Below are 26,963 nucleotides of genomic sequence, written 5' to 3' on the forward strand. Positions count from 1 at the left end.
TAATTAAGATGCGATCGCAGACTGGCGTTGACAGCTGCAAGCAGGAATAAAGCAAAATAAAATAAAAAGGACACCGGTTTGGGTTCTGTAGTGGCTATCGGAGAAACCGAGAACGGACAGAAACTGATAAAGACAGCTGAACTTTGGTGCATTTACTATCTGTGGATCTGTTTAGTAGAAGCTTGTGGATTAAAATAGTTGTAATAGCTGGGGAAATGTTTCCAAGACTTCAGAAACAGAAAAGCGTCAGACCGAGATCTTCGTTGGGCGGCAAATCGTCAATGTGCTTTCGTTTCGTCGCGCACCATAAGCGAGTGGTCAAGAGTTTCCTTTAAATAACTTGCTGTCCTCCCGGCGTATAACGAGCGCGCCGCGGGTGCAGCGGTACTGATGAGTCAGAGCGGAGTCGGCGGTCACAGCGGCAGCAGACTGGAGCTCCACTCGTGGAGGAGGAGGAGGCGCGTTTAGCCGGCTTTGTGTTGTTAAGCGCCGGTGCCACCATGTACACTTTCGTCACCAGAGACGAAAATAGCAGCGTGTATGCCGAAGTTTCCAAAATGCTGCTCTCCACCGGACAATGGAGGAAATTAAAACGCGACAATCCCAGATTTAATTTAATGCTGGGAGAAAGGAACCGGCTACCCTTTGGAAGGCTTGGTGAGTAGCCAGTGGCTCTTGACTGTCAGAATTGAAAACCGGAAAGAAAAGCAGTAACAGAACCATGCATTTCATTTGATTTATTTTAGTTGTAATTGTAACATTGCTTTCAAAATATTAACGTGAATCGATGCCTTAAAACGGATGTTTCTGCATCTTGTAAACTAGGGTGGGGTTTGCTCACGTGACACTGCCATTGTCTTCAGAGGCCATCCAAACACATCCCCAGTTAACCTGATTTGACTGGTGTCCTTAACAGATCCGTTATTTAGGGATCCTGTAGGCTTCTGTTCTTTGTATTTTTTTTTAAATCATTTTTCTAGTTAACCTCGGCTGAACAACATTTCCAGTAAACTACCATGATGTTGCCAGGAATGCCCCAAAACTACCGAGCTTGCTGCTGGCGTAAACTCACTTAAGTTGTGACATTTTAAATCAGTGATTTCCCCTTTTACTGGCACCAACTGCAATTGTGGAATTGTTGCACTAATTACCATTGATGCCAAACGGTTGCACTAACAAACCCCCAAAGGCTATTGAACTTATTTCAGTTTGTCAAGTTCTGTTTCACTTAGTTTTTAAGATAGCATTGTTCAGAAATATCTAAGACTCCTTTGCTTTCGGACACTAGAAATTAAGGTGATTTCTAAATTGGGATACAACAGTCAATGGTAACACAGGTGGCTCTTCCAAGCTATCCTGATGTTAATGTCATGGCAAAGGACGCTGGAATCACTGTAAACAGAACACAATTCCACAGAAGAGTAACAGTGGGCAACAACAACTTCTGTTAAACCTAAGATTAGACATTCTGCTTGCACTGCACACTAGACTAATGGAGTATCAGGAGCCTATTTATGTCAAGTCAAGATTATTGTCAAGTATGTAGTACAATGACATTTTTACTGGCATGTCTCCTCAGAACAGCTGACAAAAATTTGATGCAATAGTACTGTAATTTGTGAACTTCTCTCAATGTATATTATGATCAGAAAAAACTGGCAGTGTCAAATGATGTAAAATGCCATTCCCATTGATTTCTGTGTATAGGAGGAATATGTTAAGATGAGAATCCTGAAACCATACACAACCCTCATTCCAATTCACCATTTCTTCCCATACACAGAAATGTAACAAACATGGACATAGGAAATTTGACAAACAAGAGGAGACCGTTCAGTCCATCAAGCGCGTTTGTTTAGCTAATAGCTAAGCTGTCCCCATATCTCATTCAGATTCTTCTTAAAAGTTTCTCAAAGTTTCTGTTTCAACTTCGTGTCTCAGTAGTTTGTTCCAGATTCCCAAAACTCTTTGGACAAAGAAGTACTTCCTGGCTTCAGTCCTAAATGCTCTTCCTCTTAATTTCCAATGAAGCCCATCTATCCATTATCCAACCTGCTATATCCTAACTACACTATTAGGTTGAATGAACTCTACTGGATCTACTTCATCAATGCCTTTGAGAGTTTTGAAGACCTGGATTAGGTCCCCATGCAGTCTCCTCAGCTTGAGACTAAACAGGTTTAATTCTCAGAGTCTGTCAGAGCATAACATGTTCTTAAGTCCTGGGATGCACTTGGTTGATCTCCTCTGCTCAGCTTCTAGTGCTGTGATGTCTTTCTTATACCGTTGCTGCTGCTTTGTCTTCTTTGTAGTGCTGTGACCAGAACTGCACACAGTACTCCAGATGTTGTCTCGCTAGAGTATCATATACTCTAAATGCATAATAACAATTGGCAGAACATAATGAGCTAATCTGAGAGAATAATTCGGTATAGCGACTTTGCTCTTCAATCTCATGTAGATTTAAAGTGTCTTTTTTGCTAAGCATTCACTTGAAAGCCTTTCATAACTTTCTGCTGGTGGGGCTTCCATCAACTGCTCTTAGACCTCTTCAGCTCCTCCAGAGGTCAGCTGCTTGACTGGTGGCTGCAAGGGTCCAGTTCAAAAATCTTCCCTTGACTTGTAGTTGTCTGAATAGTTCTGCTCCTCCGTGTCTCCAGTCTTTGGTCTTTCCATGTGTCCCCTTCAAGACGTCTGTGTTCTACCTCTGCCTGTTGGCCAGACATGCCAAGATTGGTCAATTATTCACTCTTACTCCAAAGCTGTGGAATGATCTCCTTTTGTCTATTTGAACTGCACTCAATTTACTAATTCTTTAGATTTCTTTTGAAAATGCAGCTTTTCGATAAATATTTTGGAACTACTTAGTCTGTCTTCTGCCAGATACCTGCTGTTGGGAGACTGATTCTCATCTCAGTGTAGCAGCATGTACTGTATAATTACACACTAGTACTACTACTCCCTCTGGCACAGTTTTCTATCTTGTACTCTGTTGCTTTTGTGATTGCACCTTCAACTCATTCTTGTAGTATAACTTGCTTTGTAAGGTGCCTTAGATAAAGACATCTTCTAAATAAATAATGTTGTTGTTTGCATGTTTCCTACATGCAAGTAAGATTTTCACTGTACTCTGTACACATGACACTACCACCGCCACTACTACTACTACTGAAGTTTGGTGGATTAAGTGACTTCGCCAGAGTCATTTAGTAACCCAGTGATGGGACTTGAACCCGCTATCTTATGGTTTACTGTCCTGCAGAATATGTAGTAACTTTTTTTCAGTCAGGAAAGTTTATATTCTATTCACAATTTAACATGCCATTCTTAACTTGGTGTACTATGCAAGATAAGATAAGAACTTTATTCATCCCAAGGGAAATTCTTATGTCATTGGCATGTTCAGTACAACAAGAAAAATAAAAATAGTACAATAAAGATAAAGACAGCATATGACAATTGTGCAATATACAAAAATATAACATTATTATTATTAAATACAAATTATTAGTGTCGGTTATGAAAAGTGACTTAATACTTGTGCCTGAGTAAAATGAGCCACCTGCTTGTGATGACAGGATGGGACTAACATACCGCAATAAAGGCGGAAGAAGATCATGTAGTGTCATTGGTTATTGATTAGCAACTTATCATCTTATGTAGTGTTCCATCAAGTGAATATTTTAAAATAACTTTTCTTTTTTCCCCACTTTTAGGTCATGAGCCAGGGTTAATGCAGCTTGTGAACTATTACAGAGGGGCAGACAAGTTGTGCCGGAAAGCTTCATTAGTCAAGTATGTACCGCTATTGCTAAAATTGACCTTTATGTTTTTAATTGATAAGGACTAGCAAGATTAATGACTGAATAGCTGAAATAAGGTTAGGGGATACACAATAAGAGTTTACTTTTACTTTATCTGCCAAAAATCTATAAACATTAGAAAACTGTGACGAGAACAGGCCATTCAGCCCAAGAAGCTTGTCCATCCTATTCACCTAGATTTCCCAAAATAACATCAAATCAATATTTGAAGGTCTCCAAAGTGCTGCTGTCCATCATGCTCCTTGGTAGTTTATTCCAAGTATTTGTGGTTCTTTGCATGAAGAAAAACTTTCTAAGGTTTGTACAAAATCTGTCTTTTAACAAGTTTACAACTGTGTCCCTGTAGTCTTGTTGCAGAATTTATTTTAAAGTAACTACTGGGATCTACTGTACCAATTTCTTTTACAATTGTAAACACATTTCAATTATGTCACCTCCTAATCTTTTGTTTGCTTAATACAAAAATTAAAGGCCAACATTGTGGTGTAGTGGTTAAGGCTTTGGACTTCAAACCGTGAGGTTGTGGATTCAGATCCCGCTACTGACACTGTGTGACCCTGAGCAACTCGCTGGACCTGCCTGGGCTCCAACTGGAAAACCAAAAGTAATGTAACCACTTGTATCGTAAATGTTGCAAGTTACCTTGGATAAAGGTGTCGCTCAAATAAGTAAATGCTCACTATTTTTCTGAACAAGTTTATTATAGTATAGGCTTTGGTGATAGTATGTTGCAGCAGCATTGGAGACGAAGCAGTAACTGACCCTGCAGAGTCATTCAGGCACTTACTGTTACTATTCCAGTTATCCTGCACATCTTTGGGGTATGGATGATATTTGGTGTACTAGGAGAGAACACATAGTAGGATTAGGATTTGAACGCTAGTCTCTAGGGCCATGAGGCCTTCTATCTCGAACTACAATGCTACAGAGCCATCCTTTTAAATCATTATTCATTCTTAAAATCTGTACCATGGGAAAAGATGCATACAGTCGACGTTGTTTGCATGCATTTTCAAACCTGTCTGGCAGAATGGATACTACGCTGCAGTCACTGTGTCACTTATGTTTTCCCTAAAAGATGAAGGTAAACACATTTTGAGAGGGCGGCACGGTGGCGCAGTGGTAGCGCTGCTGCCTCGCAGTTAGGAGACCCGGGTTCGCTTCCCAGGTCCTCCCTGCGTGGAGTTTGCATGTTCTCCCCGTGTCTGCGTGGGTTTCCTCCGGGCGCTCCGGTTTCCTCCCACACTCCAAAGACATGCCGGTTAGGTGGATTGGCGATTCTAAATTGGCCCTAGTGTGTGCTTGGTGTGTGGGTGTGTTTGTGTGTGTCCTGTGGTGGGTTGGCACCCTGCCCAGATTGGTTCCTGCCTTGTGCCCTGTGTTGGCTGGGATTGGCTCCAGCAGACCCCCGTGACCCTGTATTTGGATTCGGCGGGTTGGAAAATGGATGGATGGATGGGGACATTTTGAGAGGTTTTATAATTCTAATAAACACGGTCAGATAGTTTGAATTTGCCAAGGTCATCCATCAAAATAAAGGTAATCTCGTTCAATGACCTGGAATATTGTATTAATTGTATTAAAAAAAAAAGTTTATAGTACCAGATAGATAATCACCACCACCGTACTCCCAGTGATGCACTGTTTAATCAGTTTCTGTATGAGATTATCAACAATTACAAATGTTAAAACTTGGAATTTATCTGACAGTAGGTTTACACAGTTAATGATTTCTTTATAGTAAAAACAGAGGCAAAAAAAGATGTTAAGCCTTCATTATTGTTCTTGTAAAAATATTGACAACAAATCCGGTAACTTGAACTTATAATTTTGGAATTTCGTATTATTAATGTAACTGATGAAAACAAAAAACACAAAGAAATGATAAGCTGTGTGTACAATGTTTTCTGTAGGTTAAGGTTTTGATGAAATATTGTAATGTTTTGAAATTAAGTGTGGAAATTTTAGTTTTTTGGTGTCCGCACTAATGTGTTGCTGCAAAACAAATTTACAAATCTGTGACCACAGAAAGCATGTTTAAAATCAATTTTAGATCTCTTTCATAGAACATTGTATGCCTTGAAACAAGAGTATACACATGTAGTTTTAGTGAGACAGTTTAACTTTTTAAGATATGTTGTAGGTAACTACAATTTTACATGTGTCTGGATGTTTAAAAAAACTTTAGCCAAGTTTATAATCTTAAAAGGGCGATATATACTTTGTCCATTGCAGTAGCGGGACCTTATACATAGAATATGCTAGATGATTATAATACATTGGTGTTTGTTTGCTATTTTCAGAAATGGAATTAAAGTCTAATATGCAGTGCAGATTGTTAAGTTGCTCTGGGCAAAATAAAATTGATTTGGCATCAGCAAGTCCAAAGAGAAATACCTGCTCAAGTAAAAAATATTACATTAGGGGATAATAAACTGCTTTTAATACAAACAAAACAATGCTGCTCAAAATATTGTTATCTACAGATTTATAAAGACATGCCCAGAACTCTCCGAGTCCTGCAGCTGGTTTCCTGAATCATATATAATATATCCCACAAATCTCAACACCCCTGTGGCTCCAGCAACAAATGGAATCAACCATATGAAGAGCAATCCAAAGACTGATGAACGTGAAGTGTTCCTTTCATCCTACCATCGAAGAAAAGAGAACAATGAAGGGACTGTGTGGATTGCCAAATCTTCTGCTGGCGCCAAAGGTAAAGAAGCTTTTGAGAAGCTGGATGTTGAAAATGCCAAATGTCTAGAAAGCAGGCTTACTACACATTAATGTCAAACATGTAGTGTAAGCTCACTCTGATAACTGCAAGAATACATTCTCCTCCATACAGTATACTCTGCAACAGCATTTCAGTAAGTTCTTCACTGGTGCTTATGAAGCTCATCAGTTGTGGTCATTCACCAAGAAGTGGCCTCACCCTCTTTGTCATTTTTACCATCAGTTTACTGAGTAGTTACAGGTACTCCTTACTGCCTCTAAACGTTACATTTTGGTTGTATTTGCATGTTGTTATTCCCGCCCTGAAACTTTAGCTTTGTAACTTGTTAATTGATTTAACGGACTGCTGTTTAGGTGCCATATTGTGTACACATAATCAAAATTTCATAAAGCATTCATGCTGATCTCTTACAGGATGTCCTGCAGTACACTAAACATTGGAGGACCAACGTGACAGCAAGTTTTCATTCTAACCCTTTTCTTAAATAGTGACCAGTTTTTACTACTAATTAACTCTTTGGCCTTAAATATAACTGACTTGCAATTTAAGACTCAGACCCTTTACTTATTTTTCCTTAATTAGCAGCCAAACAATAATGAGTTACAAAATGAGCCAACATATGACCAGCAACCAGTGTTGATCATACGATATCTGAAAATGAAGCAAGGCCAAGGTCTCAGTAATGCTGATCTACTCTGGTCCACTAACATTTTGACAGTGTCCTTAGAAAAAAGGAAAATCGACAGTTTTGGAAATGTCTGCTGTGGCAGAATGGGAGCACCAACAAGACTGGAATTTAATAATGGATTTAATTAACAGCAAGAATTGACTTCTAAGTAAGAAACTGGTTGGAGTGAAAGCCCCGACTTAGCTGGTTATCTGCTGGCTCATTTCTATTTGGGTGTCATTTAAGGAAAAAGTTGGTTATTTTTTTAAGATTCAGTCATTTGAATTGCTTCAATTAAAATGAAGAGAAAATAAATTTTCAACATAACTGGCCACTAAATAAGAAAAGGGTTAGAATGAAAACCTGCAGCCACAGTAGTGCTCCAGGAACAGAGATGGGGACCCATGGTATTTGGGTAGCTGTCGTGTTTGCGTGCCAATGGCATGTGGAATGTACTTCACTGTCCCTGACGGTCTTGCTTTTAGTTCGTCTTCTCAGCCTTATGGTATTTATCACTCTGTTTTTCAGTGAAGTTCATATGCTGAACTTGGGCTACATCACCTTGCCTTTTTAAAGTGGCCCGTGCAATGCGTTTCACCGAGTTGTTTGTGAATGTGCTGCTCTGCCTTTCTGTTGATGGCGCCAGAGTTTCTGTTCCTGTTTGCAATGTTGTGTGCCTACACCTCCCTTTCTGTTTTCATGTCAGACATGTGGGGACCTCGCTTGGTCATGGTTTTCGTGTCAGCTGTGTCAAGCACGCACACAGCCATGCATTACTTGGCTGGTGATGCACACATTGCTCAGATGACAAAATCATAGGTCGTGTTGTGTGTGTGTGTGTGTGTCATGAAAAAAGCGGTCAAATGAGATCAAGCTTTAAAGGCAAGGGGTGCAGAAGTCTTTGTGTGGAAGGCCAACAACCCTTAACATTTTATATACTGTACATTGAAATACTTTTTTGAGATTTTTGTATAGCTATGAAATCAATGGAAAGAATATAGCCATTCTCTTTGATAACAAAGAAAAATAAATCTTAAAAGTGTATTTTCATTTGGGAGATAATTAATAGTGGTATGTATGTTACTGTTGGCGCACCTATGTTTAGCTTTACTTTTTTACTTTATTAAAGTTCTCCATTTCACAGCAGAGGAATTTGTGGGGGAAGTTTGAAAAGCTTATTGCAGTGAGGCCTAATGCTTACCTTGGGCAAGTTTCACGGGTTTTATCTCCCTCCTTTACGCACAAACACATAATTAACCTTAGTTCTGCATCCTCCCATCCGGATCTTTAAAACTGTTTTGTGTCATACAGTATCAAATTAAATATTAAGGAACCCCCAACAGGAATGCCTCCAAGTGTCAATTTATTGCTACATACTGTAAAAAGAGACAAGACAAATGAAAAACATTTCGGGCAACACCGTGACCCCATATATTATAAAGGCAAAGTTTTAAGGGCTTAACAACAAAAAAAAAGCATGTCTGTCAGGACACGAGGCTAAGACCAGACTGACAAAAATGATGACACTTCCTGTTAAGTGCAGGCCAGACAAGAAGAGGCAGGTCCAGAAGTGATGTCAGAGATGGTCAGGCTGTCAATCATTTGGTCTGTAGAAGGAGGAAGAGAAGAAATGTTAGTTAGTATACACTGCCACCTTGTAGACTGGCATTGAATTACCACCACCAGAGCCTTTAAGCTGTCCCAAAGGTGCACATGTGTGACAGTACAAATAAATAAAGCCTTTGCCTGAAACTGTGTCATATGGTCAAAAGCCCTGACTAATTTCACACATTTTGCATTGGTTTTTATTTTTAGCTCACTTATCACTTAGGTGTTTGCTCTGAATGCCAGATTAGTTTCTTTCTTGACAACCGTGTTTTATAAGTAATTACGTAGACATGAGGAGTGTAAGTGTTGGCAATTAACTGACATTTTTTTCCCCACATTTTTACATGTTGTAGAGAGCAGCTGGTCTTTTAACTCCCAGGTTATCAAGAATTAAGATGGGTCGATTTACTATAGGTATCTGATTCAAAGTAATAATAATTTATTCTTGTATGAGGAACAAGTCTGGCTGATTCCTGCAAATTACATTATTGACAGTATGAATACATTTGCCTCTTCCTCTCATTCACTGGTCAAGATTCCTGCCTTCCGTTCAGAAATGCAGTATTTTGGGAATGTGTTTCCTCTTTATGAAGTACGCTAATTTTGTCTAAAGTAACATTTAATAATACTTTAGTGACAAAATGAATGTGTTTTGCACATTTTGAACATATAGTTGGATAGCGGACATATCGATTATGCAACACATGTTATGTAGATTTTTTTTTTTTTCGTGTGCATCATTTAGCATTGTCCTGAGTTGGTCACCATTACGTTCTATTCTATAGTGAACTCTTGTTCTTCACGAAAACATAAGATCAACAATTTTCTCAGCTATCTTTTACCAGACTACACAGGGTAAGTAACATCTCATTTCTGGGTAGAGTATTCATTCCAAAGTGAACTGTTATTCATGTTTTGTCAAATGTATTTTTTCAAGTTCACATTTGTTTACAACTGCTATTTTTTATTTTGCTTTTCTTTGTGATTACAGATTACGATTTCAGCATTAATAATGCATTTCCTTTTTGTTATTTTTTTATATTGCAGGTGCTGGAATAGTAATTTCTTCTGATGCCAACGAACTGCTGGAGTTTATTGACAATCAAGGTCAGGTTCATGTTATTCAAAAATATTTGGAAAGACCTCTTTTGTTAGAACCAGGCCACCGGAAATTTGATATTAGGTAGGATTTCGCTTTTATTGTACTACTCTTTATTATATAAAAATGCATTGCTTTCTGTTTTAACGTATTTTATTATTCTTCTTTATGCAAGTATAGTGTTTCTACATGAAAAACCTATTCTCGTTCTAAATCGTAATGAAGGGTGTATTTTATGTTACAACTTTCATCCATTTTGTCTTTCTAGTTTTTTTTCTTTTTCTGTCCTAATCACTGAAGACTAACTTTATTTGTAATTGATGTAGATGCAAAAATATAAAGTCACCGAATAGAAAGAAAAAATTACATACCAGCTGTTTATAGTGATCACCGTCTTAGTTTACAAGTTCAGAAATACAGTATATGAAAAACAGATTTATTCCATGGAAAATCTGGGTGTGTTTAAAACATTGTCTTTTGTTTAGCGCATTGTCGGGTAACCGGAGTGCGCCGCGGAACTTTGTAGGGGCGCCGCGAAAACTTTTGTAAAATATTCAAAATTTTTAGTGTATTTGAACTTTTGGTTGATTAAAAAGATAATGTTTTTAAAAAAAATATTTTATGTTGGAAAAACAGATAACGGAACACTTACGGAAATGAAGTCTAAGAAACGCGAGAGACTTCAAATGATCGACAAGGAAATGCGCGTCTGTCTTTCGAAAATTGATCCTCGCATCAATCTCGTATGTGCTGAAAAACAATCTCAACGTTCACATTAATTAAATTTAAGATTTATCCTTTGATTCCTTTATTAATAAAATGTCTTTCAAACTTGTAAAATTAACTGTTTTTATTGGCGATTGTCCATAGATTGTGTCGTCACGACTTTATTTACCGTCAGTCCCTCAGGTGCGCCGCGAAAGAAAATTTTTGGACTTAGTGCACCGCAATTCGAAAAAGGTTGCCTTTCACTGGTTTAGCGCACAATTAACTGTGCAGAATGACTAATGCATTGGGTGCTCTAGACTGAACTAGAACGAGGGAAAAGGATCAAGCAATATGTTAGAATGAAAAAATCTGGCTAGCTGTACAAAGTGTCATTCATACTAGGATTGTATGATTTTTCTTTCCCATCCTTTATTAAATTTTCTTTTTAATTTAAGGGCTGAAAAAAGAGTAGAGTTGCATGTTCGTATTTGTTCTAAACTTAATTGCAATGCAGATGATAGGAGCCTAATCCAAAGATACACGATACACTATGTTTGGAATTTGAATTTCTCGCTAATTGATAATGGTTTCATTGATTCTTGGGACTAGCTTGTATTGTTCTATGCTCTGTCATGGTCAGTTGTGTAACCGTGCCTATAGCGCTTGTTCCAAGTAGACCCCCAGAGTGATGTTTACTTGATTATTTCAACCTCTTGTGTAAGTAGCTTTAGATAAAAGTATCTGCTACTTTTATTATTTTATCTTTATCATTACTTGTAAATGTAATGTAAATGCTCGTATGACATCCAAAACTTTTAAATCAGCTTTACAGAGTAACATACTGTGTATTTATGGCACTGTCTGTATAGCGCCTGATCCGGCACAGACTTGACATTGATGCAAGTGTAAAACACAACAAAAGACTTTCATGTTTTTCAGCTGGAGGACATGTCTTCCCCGTGACCCCCAGCCACAACACAGTCCCAAGTACTAAGTACAAGAAAAAAACTCCCGTTTGGCACCACCACTCCTCCCTGGCAACCTCGTCCTCTTCCTCCCGATTCTGGCCGCTGAGTGGTGGTTGCTGGCCCTTTTTATAGCCCACCCAAAGTGCTGCTGGTGCTTGATCACCTGCTTCTGATTGCACTTCCGGGCGAGGCTGTAGAGTTGTCCACAATGTCCAGGTCGGCTCAGGGACCCATGCAGCACCTCCTGGCAGCCACCCCAGATCCCAACAGGACTGTGGAGAACTCCATCTCCCATGGAGCTCTGCAGGAAACTGAGGCACCATCGTCAGCCAGGGAGGCTGCCACCAAGCATCCCTGGGGAGGTACTAAGAAGCCCATGGTTGCTCCCCTGGATCATATGTAGATGGGGTGTCTCGGCTGCCCGCCACAAAACTTTAGGAGGAATGTTTTGTGTAGTTATTTTTGCAGATATGTCTTTGTTTTTCCCTTCAGTAAACAGAAGTATTGTGTATGGTGCCATTTAGCAAGTTACACGTTCCATCCTCCTCTGCCTTATTTTTACTTTATCTTTGGTTCCATACTTGCATTGCTATTTATTTTTTTACCATTTTTATTACAGGTCCAAAGTTATTAGATAATTTATTTTATTATTGTAAATGTTAGAATCAACTTGTCAGCACTGGAAGTGGACCTTTGCTGATAAGACTGATCCAGTGAACACTTCTTTTCTTTCACTGTATGCTCTCCTTCTTCCAAAATTTAAACCATGTACTGTACTTTAATTCTCCTGTAGTTAAGTGCTGTGTTAATTTCAAACCAATGGGAAGATTATTGGGAATTAAGTTACAGCTTGCTGCTGTATTGTGAAAAGTGGCAAGAGGAAAAGAGAAAGGCCTAAGAAAAAGTTTATGGATGTAGTAACAGAAGACATGTAGGAGGTGGGTGTGACAGAGCAAGATGATGAGGACAGGAAGATATGGAAAAAGATCTGGTGTGGCAACCCCTAACCGGAGCAGCCGGAGGAAGAAGACGACTTTCTGTTGTCTGATAAAGAAATATTGGTGTGCCAGTTTTGATTCACTGCAGTCAGAAATTCTGTTCTATTGTTATCCACTCCGCAAATGTGATAGTATAATGAGTAAGTGCTGCTGGTACATGGATCTTGCAATGTGTCTTGTCATTGTGTATTTAGAGTTGAATTGGCCCTGTGTGAGTAAATATGTAGGTGATGGACTGGCACCATTTCTAGGGCTGCTTCTTGCCTTGCATCCAGTGCTGACAGGATTGGCTCTATTCCCTTACCACCCTGCAGTGGATTAAGTATGTTTGCAAATATTATGTTATACAGTATTAATTAGAACATAGACCTATACCTTAGTTTATATTTTAAAATGTAATGAATTTAAATTATGATTTGGTTCTAAAAGAGGTGAGTAAAAACATATGGGTTCCAAGGCAATAAACTAAATGACCTACTTATGCAAAAAATATAAATTATTATAAACTTGAAAAGGGAAACCAGTCATTTCTTTCCTTTCTTTTGCAGAAGCTGGGTGCTTGTGGATCATCAGTACAGTATCTACCTCTATAAAGAGGGTGTATTGCGGACATCCTCGGAACCATATAACAGTTCTGACTTTAATGACAAAACCAGTCACCTGACAAATCACTGTATCCAGAAAGAACACTCCAGAAATTTTGGGAAATATGAAGAAGGCAATGAAATATTTTTCGATGAATTTGCACAATACCTGCAGTGTTCCTGCAATACGTCGTTGGAAAGCAGCATTTTACCTCAGATCAAACAAATAGTAAGGTAATGTTTGAATGCATCTTACAAATAGTTGTACTGTAAACTGATTGCTATTTATCACTAATCCTGTTGTAAAATGTGACGTAATATATTAAAATTGGAACAGATAAGATTTTTTTTCCATTTTGACATAGCCTTTAAAGTACTTAATACAGTATATGTTATCACACACGTGCTAGCCTCGGGCATGTCCCTTACTTCTGCTTAGCTAGCAAACAAGAGAACTACTTTACGGATTTAGATCGGGGTTTTTTTTTTCTGTAATTAGCTTTGTGAATTTCCCCTTGGGATTAATAAAGAATTTATCTGTCTATCTATGTATCAATCACATAGTGCCCTATCTATCTATCTTGAACATTCCAGTTGATTTTGCGACTTCTCTCATCGCGCTAAGAATCATAGTTCACTTGCAGGAGTGATATATGTGTGCTAATCTGAGACAGAAGCTGCATGACGTCAGGAGTGGGGAGCTGGGCAGGGCCCTCCTTACTGTCCTGTTTCACTACTAGGTGAGCGGACACGCAGGGGACGGCGAGTGTTAAATAAAATACTATTTTTTAATTTTATTGTATCCTTTGACATTGTACCATGATGTGTAATATTTTTCCAGATACACTGACTAAATGTTTTATAGTAGAGAATGGTAGCTATACAGTTTTAACTAATATGCATTTGATTGTTCTTTTTGTAAGTAAATATTTTCTATGCACATTGTGCACATACTGTAGTTTTGCATAAGAGGTTGAAGACTACTTCGTCAAATACTTCACTGTGGGGAAAAAAATAACAATATAACCAGGTTGTATTTCAGAAATAGTATGCTAAATATTATGGATACTACTAATCGGACTTGCACAGGTTTTAGATTTCCTGCCTCCACTCATTTCTTACTGCCTTGGGTGCTTCTTGGAAAGACAAAATCTAAGGTAGTGAGCACTGATAGAATATATAGGGTCAGAGTTAATAAGCCATTCAGATGCTGCCTTTAGCTTCTCTCGGGGTGTTACTGTGAAATTACTGGTGCCAAACGATATTGATTTTGACCATTTCTCTGAACTCTCCAGAAAATACAAAATGGGAGGAAAGGGGGGGGGTCTACTGCACACACACTAGCCAGTTGCCCTTCTGAAAGGCAGGCTTGAACTCTGAAGAAGATTTTCTGTCTTTACCACATGCCATATATACAATGTGAAAAGCAGCAGATTGAGGTGTGTAAGACATACACACATTGTTAAGGAAATGCTGCCTTTGATAGCTCAAGCATGTTTGGTGTAGCCAAGGCAGTTGAATATGAAGAACTGTTCATAATGGTGTAAGTGATTCGACAGGATGCCTCAAACTGTGTTTTAGACATCTATGCACAAGGTGATGTGTAGATGATTGGCATGCATACAAAGCACCAAGAGGACATTGGTAACAACTGCTCCAGGTACAGTCACAATGTGCTTAATTACCTTAAATTAGGAGAGGAGAAACTTCAGCATCTTGCTGAAGAAAATCATTTATCACACTGGTGCTGCTACCTACAGGTAGCATTGCATTCTTGCATTGTTCTTTACAGTCACAGCCAACTTTGTATTAAGTAAGATTGTCAAGAAGCACTTTCATAATCCATTATTCTATATAATAAAAGGCCAGCGCCGTGTCCGAGTCCGCGTAGCCGCCCCGTAGAAAAGCCCCAGTCTGTCCCCTCTCAGAATTCCTGCTTACCCCCCTCCGTTCTTTCCCCTTTGCTTTTATTTTTCCTGTTCCCAAAAATCTTTTCAAAACAAAAGTAAAGAAATGGACAGAGCGTCACATTAACGTCTTCTCCCCTCTGCCTATTAAATAATCAATAAAATGAAATAAAAAAATCACGAAAGAAACAGAAACCACAACCTACCCTTACAGCGTCCACCGCGCTTCTGGCGTTACAGCCAAACACGTGGTGTATGCAGGTTATGAGGTGTGACGCTAATTAACGCCCGTACTACAACAGATTATATTGTTCATATACTATTAACTATTTACAGGGATCAACTCTTTTGGGGAAGTTCATAACAAAAAAAAATTAAATAATAAATAACATGTGCACTTGAGTATTTCGAGCCCCGCGTCTGAGTCGGATGGTTCCCCTGGTCACCAATTCGTGTGTTTCACTATGCCTTTCCGTCTTCAGCTACCCATATGCACTTGTACGGAGGAGACCTTACGGAACAATGCCGAAACGAAACACAACTAAACCTGCTGTTGCGAGAGAGGACACATTACAGCGTGATCACAAAGCGAAGAGGCAAAGGCATTACAGTCACTCGCAAGAAACGGACACTCAGCATTCACACAGATTAGCTCAATGACGCGTCTCTGCCGCACAACGAAAGGCAACTGAAACCACTACAGAGAGAGAAGACAGATTACGCCGTGATCGCGAAAGAAAGAGGCAAAAGCGGGCCAATGAGACACCCGACGAGAGGTCCTTACGATTGAGTCCTTCAACTGTGGTCATCCAACGCAGCGTAGCGCCAAGTTGCTAGTATTTAATAATATAACAGATGGCATGAACTCCTACTGCATTACCATTGACTGGTAAAGGTGTGTGTTTTTCACAATGCTAATAATTAGAAATTTAAAATGTTATAATTACGGCTAATGAGAATTGCAAATATTAGAAATATGTAGATTATGAATTGTAGCATTACAGGGCAGTTGCTTAAATATAAAAGAAGTAACTAGCATTTCAGACATTCATAGAAAAGTCTAGATTTATAAACCGCTAAAGACTTCCTGCAAGAAAGACCATTAGAACAGCTAATGGAAACAAAATGAACAGCATTCCTATGAAATATTCAGTGTGGTGTACAAAAATATTTCCAAGTAAACACAATAAACAAGAAACATGTGAACCCGTAGGTGCTGAGATGAGAAGATGGGAGATTAAAGTCAACAAGTAATGTGTGAACAGTGAAATAAAATTTCATGTGTTTGTAGAAGTTGGAAAGCATTGATGTAGATACCATGAGAGTCTGTTGGATCATATTCTGGCCGTCATATTATGTTCCTCTTAGTTTCTTGTGTCCTCCTTAAAACTGCATTCCACCTACTATCTTCACCAGCAAATCTCCAGAGTCGTATCTCTTTTTCATGAAATGGTAAAACTAAAAGTAGTGCTCAAACCCCAATCAGAATCGTTTGTTCTTCCCACAAACACACACATAAACACATCAGGCTATTCTTGATCTGCCGCACCAATACTACAAGTGCCCTAAAGTCACCATCTTTTTCCTGATCCGACTGGTCAAGTTATAGCTGTTTTACGTCCACACTGATCTTCTGTACAGATTTTTTTACATACACTGGAACACTACTTGTAACTGCAGTTATTCTTTTGTTAGAGTATACAGTGGTGGTAGTCGTATATTTTTCATTTCACTATGTATGTTCACTTTGAAAGACATGGCATTTACTGTACATAATAAAATATTAACATAAATGATGAACTCTAATGTTTTTATTATGCAATTGTATTTTATTTTCTGTCAATTTTTGAGAATTTAAGCAAAGAACTAATTGGAAATGAGACAGTTATTTTGGATTTTCATTGTTAACTTGCTATGTTTCAGGCTAAAAACTAAAATGGCTTGCAATTACAATGTTCTTGTGATACTGAAGATAAAACATTGATAACATTTATTGTATCTTTATATGCAGGAGCTGTCTCATGTGTATTGAACCTGCTATCAGCACCAAATTATTATCTTATCAGAGCTTTCAGTTGTTTGGTTTTGACTTCATGGTGGATGAAGATCTTAAAGTCTGGTTGATTGAAATCAATGGAGCTCCAGCATGTGCCCAGTAAGATCACATCAAGTTCTGTTAAGAAGCTTTTCATTCAGCTAATATTTGTATTTATGTTGTATGGAAAATTTGGCAGTACTGGTGAACAACCAGAGCTTTTATATATGCAGTCTCGAAACTGTGTATTTTTTCTTAATTTAATTTATCTGTAACATTAAATAGTGGCCTTGCAAATACATGAATGGATGAACTATACAAAGAAGGGCATGCTATGTAGTGTACACATAGAATAGGTTAGTATTGTTGAATTTTTGTGTAGATTTGTATTGTTTTCTGCAATTATCTGTGAACAGCCTTGGTATTTAAGTGCTTAGACACTATGGAAACTAGTCTGCTTCAAATATTCTTTAGTTTGTGGTGCTGCCTAATCTTTCCATGTGAGAAATTGTAAATAAAAGTATAGCGCTGTCCTTATTTTTATAATGCTAAAGATTTAGTGCTGAGTTGCCAATGATACCTACAGTGCATCCAGAAAGTATTCACAGCGCATCACTTTTTCCACATTTTGTTATGTTACAGCCTTATTCCAAAATGGATTCAATTAGTTTTTTTCCTCAGAATTCTACACACAACACCCCATAATGACAACGTGAAAAAAAGTTTACATGAGGCTTCTGCAAATTTATTAAAAATAAAGAAATTGAGAAATCACATGTACATGAGTATTCACAGCCTTTGCTCAATACTTTGTCGATGCACCTTTGGCAGTAATTCCAGCCTCAAGTCTTTTTGAATATGATGCCACAAGCTTGGCACACCTATCCTTGGCCAGTTTCGCCCATTCCTCTTTGCAGAACCTCTCAAGCTCCATCAGGTTGGATGGGAAGCGTCGGTGCACAGCCATTTTAAGATCTCTCCAGAGATGTTCAATCAGATTCAAGTCTGGGCTCTGGTTGAGCCACTCAAGGACATTCACAGAGTTGTCCTGAAGCCACTCCTTTGATGTCTTGGCTGTGTGCTTAGTGTCGTTCTGCTGAAAGATGAACCGTCACCCCAGTCTGAGGTCAAGAGCGTTCTGCAGCAGGTTTTCATCCAGGATGTCTCTGTACTTTGCTGCAGTCATCTTTCCCTTTATCCTGACTAGTCTCCCAGTTCCTGCTGCTGAAAAACATCCCCACAGTATGATGCTGCCACCACCATGCTTCACTGTAGGGATGGTATTGGCCTGGTGATAAGCGGTGCCTGGTTTCCTCCAAATGTGACGCCTGGCATTCACACCAAAGAGTTCAATCTTTGTCTCATCAGACCAGAGAATTTTGTTTCTCATGGTCTGAGAGTCCTTCAGGTGCCTTTTGGCAAACTCCAGGCGGGCTGCCATGTGCCTTTTACTAAGGAGTGGCTTCTGTCTGGCCACTCTACCATACAGGCCTGATTGGTGGATTGCTGCAGAGATGGTTGTCCTTCTGGAAGGTTCTCCTCTCTCCACAGAGGACCTCTGGAGCTCTGACAGAGTGACCATCGGGTTCTTGGTCACCTCCCTGACTAAGGCCCTTCTCCCCTGATCGCTCAGTTTAGATGGCTGGCCAGCTCTAGGAAGAGTCCTGGTGGTTTTGAACTTCTTCCACTTACGGATGATGGAGGCCACTGTGCTCATTGGAACCTTCAAAGCAGCAGACATTTTTTCTGGAACCTTCCAGATTTGTGCCTCGAGACAATCCGGTCTCGGAGGTCTACAGACAGTTCCTTTGACTTCATGCTTGGTTTGTGCTCTGACATGAACTGTCAACTGTGGGACCTTCTATAGACAGGTGTGTGCCTTTCCAAATCATGTCCAATCAACTGAATTTACCACAGGTGGACTCCAATTAAGCTGCAGAAATATCTTAAGGATGATCAGGGGAAACAGGATGCACCTGAGCTCAATTTGGAGCTTCATGGCAAAGGCTGTGAATACTTATGTACATGTGCTTTCTCAATTTTTTTATTTTGAATAAATTTGCAAAAATCTCAAGTAAACTTTTTTCACGTTGTCATTATGGGGTGTTGTGTGTAGAATTCTGAGGACAAAAATTAATTTAATCAATTTTGGAATAAGGCTGAAACATAACAAAATGTGGAAAATGTGATGCACTGTGAATACTTTCCAGATGCACTGTACATTATTATATGGGACCCAGTGCCTTTGGAAGGTAAAGAACGCTGCATTTCTGGTTCTTCTGGCATTCCAGTGGAAGGTGTCTAGTCTAATTGTTTTTCTTTCATGTCTCCAGTCTCTGTCCTGTTGCTCACTGCTTTATGTTTGGGATAAATATGCTATTTTCATTTTAAAAAGTATTTTTTAAATGAGCCACAATCAGTTGAAGGCTAACCCAGGGTTAGTTCCTGCCTAGCATCTGACTGCCCAGGAGTAAGTGTGTTAATTAAGGGATGTATAAGTGAAGCACTTGGGAATTTTTATCATATTGTTTTAAAAATGTGAAAGCATCTCCTTTAAAATGAGAAATGCACTGGTACATGATTCTGGATAGATGCAAATAATCATTCTGATTTTATTGACAAATACAGATATGATATTAAGGTAAAAAAAGTTTAAATATTTTCTTATTGACTGTGATTTTATGTGCCAGTAAATAGAGAAAATAAAAAAATAAGTAAAAGTAGTAAAATATACACCGCCGTTTTGTTAAAACCAAAATTTAAGATTGGCAAAAATGATCTGTTAATTTTATATATCCGCTTCATATGGAGTATATTGTAGAAATGATATCCTACAAATCTGGAATTATGTTGATTAGTATGTTATGTACAAGATAATGATGACTTTTCATAAATATGAAGAGTACATGCAAGTATGTGATTTTTATTTGCTCTCATCTATGGTATTTTTATTTATTTTTTATTACCATTCATCCAGGTTTTATGATACCAAATAAAAAAACACATATCCTGGAATAAGGCTGGTTTAATAATTAATCAAAGTCAAAGAATATATTTATTAGACAATGAATGCAATAATGAACTTAAGATAAAAATGCATAACACATTTCTTCTTTTCAGTAAGATAAATGATTTCCATTTGAAATTTCTTTATAAGATTTAACCCAAAGGGCATGTTACAGGGCAGTATTTAATATTGAATGTAATAAAGCTAATGTAGAAAAAACAGAGCATATATTTTTGTACTTCAGTAAGGGACTGTTTTAATAGAAAATGTAAGTAGTTTAGTTGAATTCTTTTGTGTTTTTTAAATGATCACATGTGGTCTTTATGTACTGGTCTGTTGAATTGAATATCTGTGTTGCTCCTACTAATTATAAATGCCTTGCTGCCTTTTCCTAAACATTCTGACTTTTTATGTTTACTTTTTCTCCAGTATAGCAACTGGTATGCACTAAAGCATATATCACCTTTTATCCTTATTATTATTGGTAGGACAGGAGCTAGTCTTATTCCTGCTTTATTCTTGCTAACACAAAGGATAACATATTTCTTATTGACTAGAATATTATCAAACTTATTTTCTTCATCAGGCTGTATGTTTACTTTTATATTGACTAAACATTTACTTGTATCTGGCCAGTACGGTTACTCTTCTCGCAGTACTTTGTGCACAGCGTTTACCTTCTACAAAGCAGCATTACAGAACAGGTTGCATCACTGTGTATCAGCAAATCGAAAAAATAGGTAGAAGTTCACATGTTGAAAAAAACAGAAAAGTAGGTTAGAGATGCAACATTTCAGCTATGTAGCCATCACATCATCAGTTGTATTGGCATTTATATCCTAAAGACAGGAAATGAACTGACTTCTAAGTAGTTATTGTAGACTGCAATTAATATATTTGACAATCAACATCCATTCAGCAAATTTTGGAAAGTGAGGGGTCAGAATAATGTGTACGCAGCCTTACTTAAAAAAGGAACACTGATACACCATACATACAAAAATGATAATATGAAAAATCAAAAACTGGTCCAATATTCTCTACTTATGAAACACTGCCCATACAGTATCTCTAAATCATAAGTGTAGTCCATAATATGAATCAAAATGTTATGGCAATGGCAGCAAGCATAAGAAAGCATTTACAAATAAACAACGGATACTTTTAAAATGAACAAAATATGAATATGGGCAGTACAATGGCACATTGGCACTGCTGCTGTCTTGTATTATGGAGACCAGGGTTCACGTCCTGGGTCCTACGTGCATGGAGTTTGTGTGTTCTCTCTGTGTCTGCGTGAGTTTCCTCCAGGTGCTCCAGCTTTCCTTTAATGTCTAAAGGCATACAAGATTAGGTGAATGGGTGACACTAAATTGGCCCTAATGGTGTGTTTGGTGTGTGGGTTCATCCTGCAATGGACTGGTACCCTATCTAAGGTGTGTTCCTGCCTTACGCCCAATGATAGCTAAGAGAGATTCCAACCACATGTGACCCTAGTGTGGATTAAGCAGGCTAGAAAATGACATGGAAAAATAAAAATATCAAGTATCATATGTCAGTCAGTTTGGAATTGGTGTCATTGCTAGCATGGACTGATTAACCCATTTTTAGTTTGTAAATGGGCAGGCATACAGTTTTCTGACCATTTTGAACTGGTTCAGCTATAGGAGCAAACTTAAAGAAACAAACAAGATAAAAGCCATAAACTGATTTTTTTTCTTTAAACAACGACTTTACTTTGCAGTACCAATTGGGTGAACTGTTTTACTGTATTTTACTAAAGCTTTTAAAAATGAAGATATTTTGTTTCTGGAATCATTTCAATGTGTCACACTATTGCCAGAATCTAATAAAGCAAACTCTCATTTTTTATGTTGATAACCCTTCATAATGAAATTCTTCAATAAAATTTGGACATAATACATCTTCTTTAATTAGGAACTTAAAGTGAGGAAATCATTAAAATGTATAAGAGCTGAGAGCGCCGTGTGTGTGAGAGAGACGAAAGCTTCCAAAACGTTTTGTTGCATCGAAGGATTTATTTTATATAATAAATAGAAAAGATTTATTCTTCACAAAAAGTATTCCAATCACAGTTATGCTCCATAGAGCAAAATGGAATTGTCTGTGACATGAAAGCAATCCAAACCAAACAAGTCTCATTACAGACTCCAAAAGCAAGGTCAAAAACACAGTGCAGAAGGTTGAAAATATCCAGAGAAAAATCACAAGGCACATAACATTTACAAAAAGCACAAGAACTCATCGCTTCTAAGTGCATTTGAATGAACTGCCAGGAACCGTAGAAGAGCCTCTGGATTTCTAAGGGCACAGGGCAGGTCCTGCCGGTGACTGGAAGGTGTTTCCACCTCTTGGGGCACCGCCCGCAAAACACATGGAACATAACAATGGCAACGTAAAACCTCAGATAAAAAAAGAAACACATAATTAACATATAAATAAACCAAAAAGACAACAAATATTTATTTTAACCCAGACATGGCAATAAATTTACATGTTTAAGAAAACAAATCACACATATAATTGAAATAATTTTACAGCATTATCACTTGAAATAATTTTTATAGTATTAAATAATTTTTTAGAGCATTATCATTGTAAAGAAAGAGGTGTGTGCTGATTCTATAGATGTGTACTCGGTAAGATGTGCTAAATTAGTGGTTATAAATGCTGATATTTTTATTTTCTTTTTCTTTTTTAAAGGAAGTTGTATCCTGAGCTGTGCCAAGGTATCATTGATATGGCAATCTCCCCCATATTTCCTTTGAATGATTCTACTCAAAAAACTTCTGTCCAACAGTCTATATTTATCAAGCTGTAATGTACAGTATTTGAAAGACCCAAGTGTTTCACATCTGACTGCTTCTTCAAAATTCTCTCCAAGATTTCATTTGACTACTACTTTGCTGGATTTAATTTTCTTCATTTTGTTTTATTTTTATTTTTTGGCAACAACATGTGGAATGATGCAACAAGAAAGGAATAGATGGGGAAAAAAACAATTTTCAAGAGACCTGCAATCATCTGCACTTCTAATTCTTGATGAAGTGGAATTCATTAATTTTTTTGGGACGTGGGGTTTTGACTTTTGTTCTCAGATGGGTTACCAGCATGCTTTGGTATGTGGTACGGGTGCCAAAGACATGCAAGATACACAAGGAGAAAATACTCAACCTATTATGGGAACATGGTAGAATTGCCAGGATATAAATACTCAAGGGTGCATTTTTTCCTTCATGTTGGCAATTGTCCTTCTACAAATGACAAGCTGTTGCATAATCATGAACACTGGGATGCTCTGCCATTCATAGTTATGAGGGTTGCATACTTTATCATACAGCATTTGTGACTTTAGTGCCTTACATCTTTTCACACAAATGGAAGATATAAGATTTTTTTTAGTGTGGTATCTAAAAAATTATGAAAAGGGATTAAAGTTTCATGTTATTAAGAAATACATGTAGAAGTGCATAATTATTGTTATAATTGTAACATTTTTATGCATCCTGGTGAGTGCAGAAAGACATTTCTTTCAGTAAAACCTGCATGCTTTAAACTTGGTAATTTGTTTTGTTTAGTTTTGGTCATACCATACTTAGCAGCAGACATCCTTAATGGTGAAGTAATCTGGCATCTGTTACAAGGGAATGGACAGTAAGATATCTAGATTTCTGTTACCTTTGTTACGAATACAAAGTATTACTCACCATTTGATAAAAGCCGAATATATATATGTTCCATATTGCCAGTGTACAGTAATGGCATAGTCGCTGTGATTTAAATGTTACAATACACACTCATTAAGAATAATTAAAACATTCTTCATAATCTAGCATAAAACCATTCATTTTAATATGTTAAGATTTTAATTGAATGTTGACCGACCTGACTAGTAAAGCCTTAATTACGCTACTTAAATATATCCAGTGGCTGTTAAGTAATAAAATGATCCATTGCCCAGTAAAACTTACATACAGAGATTTCCTAGAATAGACCCCCTTTTAAATGTAGTAATTTGTTTTTTGAGCACTTGTATTTCACAGGTATTTTTTTTTTTTTATCAATGTTGCTATATATTTTCACATTTTGAGCAGATAATCAATGTTCAATGAGCCATCACATTATCTGATAACTTAGACTTTTCAGGGAAGTTCACATGTAGATTGTGCTGAACCTTGATTGCAGTTAAAAAAAAATCTGTAATTAAGACCTCTAACTTGTGATGAATTCAATGTATTGCCAATACGTATTAAATGTTTTATCGTTTTATTCTTCTAAGTTTACATTGGACAGATCTGTTACTAGCTAACTACTAGCTAGGCCATGTTACATTATGCACCTTTTCCAGCAATTTTCAGTCCGCAGCCTTCATTAAAATGACTTTAGGGAGTCCAAGGCAGCCAGCAGTACGCGTCTGTGAAACCCGTCACCTAGTCTGACATACCCACCGACTCGCTCTAATTAGTCCATGACTTGCTCTGACAAAATCTGATAAAATCAAACAGGTTTGATTTTGCCTTTATTTGTAGGGATGGGCTCTGTGTGCATGAGAGCTGACAACAAATTAATGCTCATGCAGAAGTACAATGCATAGAAAATAGCAATGAGGAATAAAAAATGTGGGTGCTTAGACCTCACAAACACAAGAGAATCTCGTCTGTCTGATGTCTCATGTTTTATGTACCACAACAGAATACAAAAAGAAAAAAAAAGTAGAGATTGAGGCTGAACTCACAGTAGCTGTTAGCTATTCGTAATGGCACTGGCTCCATCAAGCAACACACTATTGGCTGTCACAAAAAAGGGTGAAGGTCAGCAGAGAGTCACGTAATTTGATATTTGTGTAAATCGATGTGGTTCAGTGAGGAGATCGGCAACCGAGGTCAGAATGTCTGACATACCCCACGACTAGAGGCCATAGCTGATAATTTAAAATTAAATCTCATTCTGTAGACATTGTGAGCTATAGGAAATATTTTTGATTTAAATTGGTTTTTGTTTTTATTTCAATTGCAGAGTTTTTTTTATTATTTAAGAAAGTGCAGGCCTTTTATTTATAATAAATATATGAAGGACCAAAAAACTTACCTAGGAGAAGGCTACAGCATGTTGAGGAAAGTTTCAGTTTATAGATAAGCTAAGCATAATACATTAGCAAATTGTTTCCTTGTAAGACAATTTTTTTGCTTCTGTTTGCTAGACAATACATACATTTTAAAGGGTGCTTGAAAATGCATTAGCTTTTATTATAAAAGATTTGTTGATTCTGAAAAAGTGACTGCGTTTGGAGAAAAAGAAGATCGTACAGAACTGAAAAAATGAAGCTGAAGTAAAAGTCAAATTTTTTTCTGTAAATGTATTCTTCACACTATAGAGAAAACAAACGAGTTGACCACAATCAGGGTCAGAATTATAATTCTAATAAGGTGTTGCTTGGTTCCCCAGTTATTCAGTTGGTTTTGTTAAGCCTGTTTTTAAGCAATAATAGTTGCAATATTTTCCTGCCATAATAGTACTGGAAAGGCATTAAAGAATAGCACCTTATGAGATTGTTTTTAGGTTTGATCAAGTATACTTTTGAAGAACCATGTTGTCTAATTTCATAGAATATTTAGGTGACTTTTTTTTAGAAATGTTATTATTTGTACATTTATTTGGGGTTTTCTTATAAAGCAGAAGGATAGATGTGTTGATTTAAAGATTGGTTTGAAAGTCGATGTAAGCGTTTTTCTATTTATACTTTCAAAGGTAAATGCTAATAAGTTAAAATGTTTAAAGGCTGTTTTCTTTTTCACTGACAGGTAGATTTGGTTTATGAAGTGAATGTCTAGAATCTGCCACCACCAATATGTAAGGAAAAAAGTAGAGCCTTTTTTTTATTTTAGATAAAAGGAATATTTTGTATACTTTTCAGTTAATAGCAAAATTCCTTATTGGCTTTACCGTTAGTTTGCAGCTGCATTTTCTATTGAATTATTGTCAGATTTCATACAAACTTTATATAAAAATTAAAAAGATTCCATGTGAAACGTCCGATTTGTTCACACGTAGTCCTTTTTGTTACGTACATCCTAGCCTCTTGGGGACACATTTAAAAGAAGCTCAGGATTACACCTATATTGCCTATCATCCCTCTTGGCAACATAGATCTATCTGCCTGTCATTTAAACCAAACTAACTTGACTTATTTTTCTATTTGTCACTGCAAACTTTCGACATGCCTGTGTGTATAATCAAACAGATAAACACGATGAAGACTGTAATGGTTATCAAAAGTATTTGTTTCAATTGGAATAACCGGTATAGGACACCTTGTATGTAAAGGTGATTTTAAAAGAATGAACTGTGAAAGGTCCGTTTCTGATCCAGTCGACACTCCACACCATGCAAAGTCTTCTTTTTCAGCTAACAGTTATGACAACTGAATGTGTTTTTCCTGTCTGGAAATGTGGAAGAACAAAAAATAATAATTTGCTAAAGAATGATTAAGAATGTTTGTATTTTTTTTTCTTTTCTAGTTTGGTGTATAAATGTTTGTGATTAACATTCATTCTCTACAATTAATTTCCTTCGCCCTTTTCTAAATAAGTTTCCTTGGAAAAATTCATTCAAGTCTGCCTGCTTTATAAAATTGGGTGTGTTTTATTCATTTGCAACTGGTGCTTTTCTTCTTATTAGATATGCTTGACAAATAATTGGCATGTACACTTCTTAACAACTGAGAAGTGGTTAAATATGATGTAACTATTTAGTAGGAAATTATGTTGTAGATATGTTGTGTTCATAAACTCTGTCAC

At 37.3% G+C, this 26,963-nt stretch overlaps 1 protein-coding gene and 1 long non-coding RNA gene across 2 annotated transcripts in view; one reads left to right on the top strand and one right to left on the bottom strand.

Moving 5' to 3' along the window:
* On the top strand, window positions 1-26,350 carry ttl (tubulin tyrosine ligase). The gene is made up of 7 exons (XM_039738953.1): window positions 1-657; window positions 3,717-3,795; window positions 6,311-6,543; window positions 9,887-10,022; window positions 13,161-13,430; window positions 17,115-17,258; window positions 22,870-26,350. Exons 1-7 carry the CDS (start codon window positions 501-503, stop codon window positions 22,985-22,987), a joined length of 1,137 nt encoding a protein of 378 aa, XP_039594887.1. The 5' UTR covers window positions 1-500; the 3' UTR covers window positions 22,988-26,350.
* The window catches only part of LOC120516933, a 9,297-nt gene continuing 4,527 nt past the window's right edge, over window positions 22,194-26,963 (bottom strand). Inside the window, exon 2 of the long non-coding RNA XR_005630948.1 lies at window positions 22,194-22,568. This is a non-coding gene — a long non-coding RNA (uncharacterized LOC120516933). The remainder of the gene's footprint in view (window positions 22,569-26,963) is intronic.

The sequence above is a fragment of the Polypterus senegalus genome, chromosome 16, assembly GCF_016835505.1.
Source record: "Polypterus senegalus isolate Bchr_013 chromosome 16, ASM1683550v1, whole genome shotgun sequence".
NCBI lineage: Eukaryota > Metazoa > Chordata > Cladistia > Polypteriformes > Polypteridae > Polypterus > Polypterus senegalus.

Coding starts and splice junctions, on each gene's coding strand:
- ttl (XM_039738953.1), top strand. CDS start 501: ATGTACACTTTCGTCACCAGAGACGAAAATAGCAGCGTGTATGCCGAA. Junction 658..3,716: donor GCTACCCTTTGGAAGGCTTG/GTGAGTAGCCAG, acceptor CCCCACTTTTAG/GTCATGAGCCAGGGTTAATG. Junction 17,259..22,869: donor GGAGCTCCAGCATGTGCCCA/GTAAGATCACAT, acceptor TCTTTTTTAAAG/GAAGTTGTATCCTGAGCTGT.